Raw genomic sequence first — 10,249 nt, 5'->3', positions numbered from 1 at the left:
CCTTTTTGCTACTTTATATTTCTACCACTGCAAACCAGTGGCAAATATTCAGAATCAGAATCAGAAATACTTTATTGATCCACGAGGGGAAACTCTTTTGCTACAGCAGCTCACTATCACATCAGTGCACACAGGAACAGAAGTACTAAGCAAAAAATATAATACACTATAATACAGGTCAGAAAATGAAGTATCAAGTGGGTATAAATATAAAAAGTAGTAGTGAGGTACAAAGTGGGTTTACCGGTTGATGATAATAATAATATGGTATAAGGTAGTGCATGAACTGTCAAGTTAAGTGTAGCTATTAAGATTATAATGAGACGGAGGATATTGCACAGCAGTAATAGATCGTATAATAGTATCAATAAATATCAATAAATAGGGAATTTTAAACTGAAAAGAGTATATTGCACAGGAGTATTAACACAGAATTTTGGACTTTTTACTACATTTATTTGATAACTTTACTTAGCAGATTCAGATTAATAATGCAAAATATAATCAACTAATAAATTGTGATATTTTTGTTATTATAGGTTAAGGTAAGACTTTATTGATCCCCCGGGGGGGAAATTCACAAGCTGCCCAGCAGATAAAGTTACTCCACCTTTACCAGCTGCAACATTAAATGGGCCATTCTGTATAATGAGTACTTTTACTTTTATAGTATATTTTGATGCTAATACTTGTACTTTAACTTGAGTAAAAAATTGAATGCTTGACTTTTACTAATAAGAGAGTATTTCTACAGTGTGGTATTACTACTTTTACTTAAGTATAAGATGTGAGTACTTCCTCCACCTCAGTAAATTTGCCCTCCATCACATGGGGGATGGAGTGTGACTGTTATCAGTGAAGCAGCCTCGGCTCGTTCAGATTAGCATACACTTCTGTATCTTCCACTCAGCCCTCTCATCTCCGTCTCAGCTGCTTCAGACTCACTGCGCCTATTCCCTCTCAACAGTTTTCTCTTCATTGTTATGCAGATGAAGCCCAGTTAACTCGCCTCTGTAAATCCAAATGGGATGAAAGCCATTTCAGAAGAATCTGCCTCATGTCGGAGCCAGTCTTTAAACGAAACTTCCCCTGCAAGAGACATGCTGCTGCCATAACAAGGTCCATCACTCCAACATGATGCTGCAGTAGGTGTCAGGTGTTGTTTTGTTAACTGCAGGGCATCTGGGGGGAAAGTGTGAACATCAAAAGTTTGTAGTTTGTTGCTGAACCTTTTCAAACATCGCTGAGCATATGAAAGACGGTCTGCTGGCAGAACTGGGACAGTTAGGAGGGGAAAAAACACATTTTTATTGCAGCATTAATTGTTAATAATAATACTGTATGTTTCATGCTAATCATAGCAGTTCTCTGATGCTCTGTAGTGGTCGGGTCAGCTGTCACAGTTTTTTTGTACACTGCATTTAGTGGAGAGAGAGAGAGGCAGAGATTATCGATAAAGAGACAAAAGCAGATGAGTTCTGACTGCATTTTATACTTTTGTTCTCTTTAATACTTAAAATAGTAAACAGCAGAGGTGGAAGAAGTATTCAGATCTTTTGTTCAAGTAAAAGTAGAAATACCACAGTGTAAAAATACTCTGTTACAAGTAAAAGTCCTACATTTATTTTACGTATTAAGTATCAGCATCAATATATACTTAAATTACCAAAAGTAAAATAACTCATTATGCAAATGTTTATTATATTATTGGATTATAATTATTAATGCATTTATGTGTTCATCACTTTAATGTTGCAGCTGGTAAAGGTGGATCCAATTTTAATAATTATACATACTGCCGGGTAGCTTAATTTATCATAATATATAATAATTTATTAGTTGATTATATTTTGTATTATTATTATATAATATATTCAGTATATTATTATTATAATCTCTATAAAACTTTTAGTGCTTTGCATTTAACTTGACTGTGTTTATAACAATTATTTCTATTGTTTCATTCATCGCTACTTATCTAAGTGTGAATTGTTTTAACGATATTTTTATAGCGCTTTTCAACACAAACACAGACAACATTACCAACAACAACACACAGTGGCCACAAGAACTAAACATCTGACGTAGATCCATGATATATGATGTACATAATATACTAGAAGAGATGATTGCACACTCAGAAATATGTTGTGGAAGTATAAATGGGAAAATATCATAGCATACAGTGCATCCGGAAAGTATTCACAGCGCTTCACTTTTTCCACATTTTGTTATGTTACAGCCTTATTCCAAAATGGATTAATGGATTTGAGCACCAGTGATTTTAAAGACCTTAAACATTAACAAATTAGCGTTTATGGTCCTGCGACTGGACACCAGCACACCTGACTGACAGGCGGTGCTGACCCGGGTGAAGTACGTGACCTGCTTGTAAACAGCTGCTAATGTTTGTAAAATTACACGTCTGACTTGTAAACAAGCCGATGAATCTTTTATTGTAACATTAGTGTCAGCAGTGGCTGATAGTTTCAATGTATAGCTACTAACAATGTCTGCAGTGTGTTTGCATTTGAAATCTCTTGAATCTTGTTTAACCTGACCTTTGTCCCTTTTAGTTCGTCTTTGGCTTATTAGTGAGAACAACAAAGTCTCTGTTGGAGCCAGAAAACAGAAATGTAAACATGCTTTAATGTTGCATTGCTGCATCAGCACTTTTCTGCATGAGTAATGAGCAGGGGTGGAAGAAGTATTCAAATCCTTTACTTAAGTAAAAGTACTAATACCACACTGTAAAAATACTCCACTGCAAATAAAAGTCCTGCATTCAAAACCTTACTTTAGTAAAAGTATGTAAGTATTATCAGCAAAGTCTACTTAAAGTATCAAACGTAAAAGTACTCACTCTGCAGTAAAATGATCCCTGTCAGCGTTTTACTATTACTATAGTACTTAAGTACAATTCTGAGGTACTGATATTTTACTTGAGTATTTCCATTTTCTGCTACTTTATACTTCACTACATTACAGAGCGACAAATATTGTACTTTTTACTACATTTATTTGATACCTTTAGTTACTTTGATTCAGATTAATAGTACAAAATATAATCAACAAATAAATTATAATGTATTATTATAAGTTAAGATAAGATAAGAAAATTGATCCCCGCGGGAAAATTCACAAGCTGCCCAGCAGATAAAATATATAAAGTAATTAAAATTAGCCACACTTTTACCAGCTGCAACATTAAAAGCAGTGAACACATTAATGTATCAATAATTAGAATCCAATAATAAAATATATGCTATTCTGAAATGGGCCATTCTGCATGATAAGTACTTTTACTTTTGGACTTTTACTTGTAACAGAGTATTTCTGCATTGTGGTATCGCTACTTTTACTTTACTTTAAGAGTACTTCTTCCTCCACTGCTGCTGTGAAACTTTAATTTCCCTGCATGGGATCAATAAAGTTTATCTTATCTAATCTTATTTAATCTTGTTTTTTATCAAATTTAGTAACAAATATGTGTACTAAAATAAAAAGTACAATATTCCCCTCTGAAATGTAGTGGAGTAGCAATATAAAGTAGCATAAAGTGGAAATATTAAATACTCAATAAAATGGGAGTACCTCAAATGTGTAAGTACAGCACTTGAGTAAATGTACTTACATATTCCACCACTGTTAATAGTTATTATAATCATATTTCTGATAACATATTCAACGTAGAGAAAGCAAAAAAGACAAAGAATGAACAATAAGTCGATGAATTGTGAAAAAAAAGGTTTATTGCAGCTAAAGATGTTACTTTCCCTGAGAACAAGTTTCAGTGTTACACAGTATGATCTACAAACTGTAGACTGGTCACAATTAAAATCACTGCGTTTAGAAGCTATGTTCACATTTTTCACAATTATCAGTGTCAACATGACAAAAAAAAAACAGCATACAGTTAGTGGTTTAGTAGGAATAATGAGAAAACTCAAAAGGCCTGTCCTACTTTATATTTCCTTCCCTGGCCTTTATAGCACACAGTTTTTCATTATAACAGGCTCAGGCCCTAATCTCCTCAAGAAGTACCCACTGTGCCATCCAGTATTTTACCCCTTTCATTTTCCATGCATCAAAACTTCAATCCCTCTTTCTCTCTCTCTTCCACACATTACCTAGACAAAGTCACAAGTCCCAAAGGTGCTTTGATTGTAATGAGCTGCTGAGCAAGAGCTTAATTCCCACTCATGTCTGAATTTTTTATCCACACTTTGAATGTTTCTGCTGTTCAAGGAAAAGGAGTCGACGATTAATTCAAATGTTCACTGGAGGAAGCCGCATGGCCAAATATTTCTTCACAGATTCACTCCCGTTCAGTCTGACTAACAGTGAAACTTTGCTTAAAAGGAAGTGACAAACGCTGTATTTTCCACATCCTGAGTCGCTAACAAATTCCTTTCCGAGCCGCTCACATTTTAGTGTCCACAGAGTCGTGAATGTCAATCACCTGGAACCCCGGGTTGTCGATCCCCAACTTCTGCTGGTTATTGTGCTTTTCGTGGTTGTGGCTGTTGTGGTTTCTCTGGTCTGCGTCTGTCTCGAAGCAGTGGACGCAGTGTGGCGTGGTGACCTGAACGCTTTTGGAAAAGTTTGAGAAATCCACGCGGTACTTTCCCGTCTTGGTGCAGGAGATAATGGGCAGGAAACTGTATCCCCACTGAATCTCCTGTGGGATGTAGGAGGTTCGGACCTGACAGGAGGAGCTGGTGGACTCGGCCGTCCCGTCCAAAAAGACCACCAACTCAAAGTCCTGCTGGGGGAGAGAGTCAGCTGACAGCTTGTAGAATGGACTCGACCTGTTAATGACGTGGTAGAGGGTCAGAGGGCAAACAAAAAACAAGTTATCCTTGCCAGCGTCAACCATAAAGTCAATGTCCACCTGGTCCAGAATGATGGTCTCTCCATCTGGTGTCGTCGTTGTCCTAAACAGCTTGCCGTAGATCTGGCTGCCGATTAATAAGGTCTTTCGGAGGTTTGCCACTCTGATCAGGAGACACAGACTTCCTTTCTTCAAGCAGACAACAGCTGTGTCGCTGAAGGTGACAGTCTTTGCCCTTTTTTTGGGTAAGGAGAACTTGGCCAAGACGACGCCACACATGAAACAATTGATGAAGACGCCGATTAGAGACTGGATGATAATTAGGGCCACAGTGCCAGCACAGTGCCCAGTCAGCGCCCTGCCACCGTACCCAATGGTGGTCTGGGTCTCCAGGGAGTAGAGGAACGCCGTTGTGAGGCCGTTAACATTGTCTATACACTGGACATGTCCATCTGTGCGGTTCTGTCCCGTCAGATCCCCGTTGCTCTTTGCGATCCAGTACCAAAGCAGGCTGAAAATGAACCAGCTGCCTGTGAACGAGGCCACAAACAGGAGGAGAACAAAGCGCCAGCGGATCTCCACAAAGGTGGTCCAGAAGTCCACCAGGTACGCAAAGTGGTTTCCGTATTCGATGTTTCCGAACTCAATGTTGCAGCGCCCGTCTTTGGTGACCAGGCGAGTTTTGCAGCTTCGGTATCCAGCTGGCTGGATGTGACCCTGGAGCAGCTGGAACATCCTGCAGCTGGAGAGAGCAAACGCAAGATTAGTACAAAAGCTGCATCCATGTGTTTCAGAGCAGAAACTCACCTCATACCAGTCGAGTCAAGTCAGATTTCCCAAAATCATAAATTTGCCTCAACGGGCTTCACAATATGTACAACATACGACACCCACTATCCTTAAATTTAAAGGGACAGTTCACCCCAAAATCAAAAGTACATATTTTTCCTCTTACCTGTAGTGCTATTTATCAATCTAGATTGTTTTGGTGTGAGTTGCCGAGTTTTGGAGATATCAGCCGTAGAGATGTCTGCATTTTTGAATATAATGGGATTATATGGCACTCAGCTTGTGGTGCTCAAAGCGCAAAAAAACATTTGAAAAGCTGAACAGCAACGTCTTTTTCCAGAAATCATGACCCGGTTACTCAAGATAATCCACAGACCTTGTTGTGAGCAGTTTCATGTAGGAACTATTTTCTTTCTACCCATAGTTCCTATATTTAATTCCTCTGTGCCATAGCGCTCCAGTGTTGTTCAAAAACTATACTAACACATCAGTGAGTCACACTGTTGCACTGGGTGGCATGTTCCTTCATTACATTACATTACATTGTGCTCTGCTGGAAATTCTCAGCAGAGCACAAAATGTGTATTAATCCACAGCTGAAAATAGTTCCCAACAAATGCAGAATTTACTTCTGTGAATAACATTACTTCTTGAATAACATTTACTAAAAACTACAGTGGCCACCTGTTTTAGGAAATTACAGAGCCTTTTGTAAAAATTAAACTTTATATTTGTGACCTGCAGAACTTACACATTGTTGGTTTTGGTCTTTTCATTGGATTTGTTGACAATAAGAAAAATGTAAAATATCGCCAACCTGAACCCAACCATAGCTTTAACCAGTTATCTGTGCTACATGCTCAACCACTACCTAACATAAATTAGAGGAAATTAGGGCAAATTAGGGGCTGGTTCACATTTACTAGTTTTACGTACGGCTTCGCTAAAAAAAATTACAATTCACAATTTGGCCGCTAGGAGGCAGCCATGGTCTACGTGCAGAATTATAAGGTTCTTCGAAAGCGATCCCAGGCAATTACAGCTTCTTTACCATACTTTCCTTATAGTTGCGTCTTTGATACTAGTACTTGTGGACTGTGACTCAGGGTGTGCCATGCCCAAGGACAAGCACTTGGTCCTGGGGAGACCTCCATGATCGAGGACCCGAAGGACACCCCTCCAGCTGGAGATTCATGCCCCAATGTACCCCATCCAAAGCCAGCTGTACAAGACTAACGATTGTTGCTCTATAGCGCCACCAGGTGTTCTCTTTGGTGAACTTTGCCCTTAAAAAGCCGCTAACTCAGGCCATCTTCGCAAGCCCTTTGGGAAGGCGTCACGTAACTTCAGAAATGAATTGAAGTCAGTGGGAAGTGGTACGCAATGTCAAGGGCTGCGGAGGCTCCGCAGTTGATGACACTGACATTCGTCTATGGAAATCCTTGATTACTAGTTTTTGGGAAGATATTACAAGCTTACCATTACGGCCTTAAACCCCCCCAACCCCTAACCTCAGTTTTAACCCCAAACAGCCACGGAGATCAGCACTGAGCACGTTACAGTACAAAACCAGTACAGTAAAGTATGGTGGTATTGATGTTCAAGTGATTGATGGGTGGCATGACTTCAATAGCAGCCGTTTGACAAATAAGAAAATGGTTGTACATGTCAGTCAGAGGATGCAAATAAACAGGCAGTGAATTAGAAGTATGTCAGTTTAGTACAGACCTACAGCAGGTGCAAGTTCTGTATAGGCACAAACAATGCATTATTCATGTATTTGAGTGGTAGTTATTTTACCAGTTTGTACTGGGCAGTATGCACCACGTGGTCCACTCTGAGCCTTACATAACAGATTAGACTCAAGATTGAGATTCAAGAATTCAAGATTCGTGTTTGTTTTGAAAAAGTTGGTACTAAAACTTGAAAGACATTTTTGAAAAAAAGGTCATCACACATTAAGAATAATCTTATTAACAACCTATTTTATATCTTTGTTAACAACAGTGTGTCAACTGTCTAACAGTTTGTGATCACTAAAAGTATTATTATTATTAACTTGCTAATAACATATTAAGTGCAACTCATTATGTACATATTTTATTATTTTTACATAATTTTGGTGTTGGACAAACTAGGAAAACTGCTACTGTTGTTTTTCCCCCAGTTATTAAGCCTTAATAAGAGTTTAAAGAAGTACTGTTATTGGATTCATTCAGTTCATTGTATTTCTTTGTACTGTTACATAATTGGCAAAGCCACTATTACATATTCTGCTAGAGACCACAGAGGGAAGTAGAGAAAGTAACATCTTTACAATAAAAAAATGTTGAAGTAACTTTCCTCTAAGCTGCTGTACAAACAGTACTGTATGTGTTAGATATAAGACTCATCTGTGCTGTTAAAGAAATTAATGGCACTTGAAAGATGTCTCAAAACTCATAGCATTTAAGCACCAAAACACACTCAAAGTCTAATAAGTGAATCATTTATCTGCCCTCAGTTCTGTAAAAACAAAAGTTCTGTTTCGACATACCTGCTAAGTGAGACCATGGGCCCGGAGTGCTCACTGGATCTCCGCTGGAACTTCAGACTCCTTTCTTTTAGCGAGTGGCCATTGGAAAGATTTTAATCCACAGTGAAATGCCCTAATCCCAGCCACATGCCACCATGTACACTGGCTTCATACAGAGAGAGGAGCCAGCCAGAGAGCTCCCAGTGGGCGTCACAGTTCTCTTTGACTAGCAGGGCGACTCCCTTCATCACTCCACCAAAAAGTCTAATAACACAACCAGTGGCTTCATCAGCATTGGAGTCATGATGGCTGACGTTCTTGTCGGTGCAAATTCTGACCAACATGAGGAGGGAAATATCCTGGAAAAGCCCTCGGTGCTTTTGTGGCAGAAGGTGGATCTATTGAAGGGGCCAACGTGGCCGGTGCTGCACCCATGCTGTTTTTGTTTTCAGCCCTGAGAACATTTGGGATTTGCATCGGGCCTCACAAAGAAATCCCTCAATTGCATTTCCCCTGGTCCCCCCTTTTGAACCTGCAAGGCTGCCTCACATTTGCATCAAAATGAAGAGCTGCGGGGAAAAAGTGTCTTTGCCATATTTTTCTGGCTGTAGAGGGACCATTTTCATATTTGTGGAGCATATTTCCATGATCTGTTATGATATAAGAGAGGTCTTGAATTGATAAAATGCCACTTAGCAATGGATACAGATGCCATTAGCTGCATATAAATGACGGGAACAGGATATGGTTAAAGATGCAGACAGTGTTCCTGCTGTATTGATTCAACTGCTGAGACCCCGCCAGACTTTAACAGGCTACTGTAGTAGGACGGTGTAGTCCCTCATTCGTCCAGGAGTGTTCTATCATAGAAAAGGTTTCAGTCGTAGTCATCTGGACACTGTTTTCAGAATCAAGACGTTTCGGCTCCCATCCGGAAGTCATTCTCAATTGTGAATAAATGGGACGGGAACTGGAAATTTAAGCTACTCTGAGTTACACAAGCCCTGCCCTCAGGAAGGAATCTGCCTGAGTATCTGTTAATAGCTTGTTTCACCTCAAACTGACCTAATAGTTTCCAAGATGGCCCAGTAATCAGTAATCAGGCCTATTGTTTTCTGGCTGCATCTACTTCATCACTGTTAAGTACCTGATTAGCATGTGATTGGCGTGACCAAGGTGATAATACACTCTGATAGACTTTGGGCAGATTAAATCTCAGACCACCATTTCTGTTCAAAGAGGGGTTCTCTTTTTTCACAAAAATGGCTTCCTTGACGCCCCGTTCAAACCAACTCTTCTCTCTACTTAGAATCTTCACCTCGCTGTCTTCAAATGTGTGGTTTGTAGCTTTTAGATGCAAATGCACGGCGCTCTGCAATCCCGAGTTAGCGTGTCGTCTGTGCTGATAAAGTCTTTTGTGAAGTGGCTGTTTGGTCTCGCCTATGTACTGTTCTTTGCAGTTTTCCTCACTGCACTGAGTCATGTCACTGCATGGAGTCTACTCCATTCAGTGCAGTGAGGAAAACTGCAAAGAACAGTACATAGGCGAAACCAAACAGCCACTTCACAGAAGACTTTATCAGCACAGACGACACGCTAAAATTCTGCAAACAGTGTCCAGATGACTACGACTGAAACCTTTTCTATGATAGGCTACTGTAGTAACTTTCTGCCATAACACAGTCAGTGGTCTTTAGTCAGGTGCATCTGTAAATACACAAGTGTTCAAAGCACTAGCAAAATAACCAGTACAGAGCTACACATAAACATACTGCAGACTCATTAAAGGAAAAGTTCAACATTTTGGGAGATAAGTTTATTTGCTTTCTTGCCAAGAGTTAGATTCACATGTCTGTACGCTCAATGTGAAGCTACCGCCAGCACCTGGCTAACTTAGCTTAGCAGCGTGGTAGAAATACACTTATTTCTTTCTTGCTGAGAGTTAAATGATAAAATCGATACCACTCTCATGTTTGTACTCTAACTATGAAGCTGGAGCCAACAGCCAGTTAGCTTAGCTTAGCACAAAGACTGGAAACAGGGGGAAACAGTTAGCCTGGTTCTGCTCAAAGGTAACAAAATCAGCGCCTGATTAACATGTTATATCTCAT

The 10,249-nt window shown here is 39.5% G+C and overlaps 1 protein-coding gene across 1 annotated transcript; it reads right to left on the bottom strand.

Moving 5' to 3' along the window:
- Nucleotides 1–3,726: 3,726 nt before the first annotated feature.
- kcnj1b (potassium inwardly rectifying channel subfamily J member 1b) lies at nt 3,727–9,075 on the bottom strand. The gene is made up of 2 exons (XM_044221414.1): nt 8,160–9,075; nt 3,727–5,576 (listed from the first exon to the last, which is right to left on the bottom strand). Exons 1-2 carry the CDS (start codon nt 8,174–8,176, stop codon nt 4,424–4,426), a joined length of 1,170 nt encoding a protein of 389 aa, XP_044077349.1. The 5' UTR covers nt 8,177–9,075; the 3' UTR covers nt 3,727–4,423.
- Between the last annotated feature and the right edge of the window lie 1,174 nt (nt 9,076–10,249).

Source organism: Siniperca chuatsi, linkage group LG14, assembly GCF_020085105.1.
Source record: "Siniperca chuatsi isolate FFG_IHB_CAS linkage group LG14, ASM2008510v1, whole genome shotgun sequence".
Classification (NCBI taxonomy): domain Eukaryota; kingdom Metazoa; phylum Chordata; class Actinopteri; order Centrarchiformes; family Sinipercidae; genus Siniperca; species Siniperca chuatsi.
The sequence above is the reverse complement of the archived record's forward strand: the minus strand, read 5'-3'. Positions and strand labels throughout refer to the sequence as shown.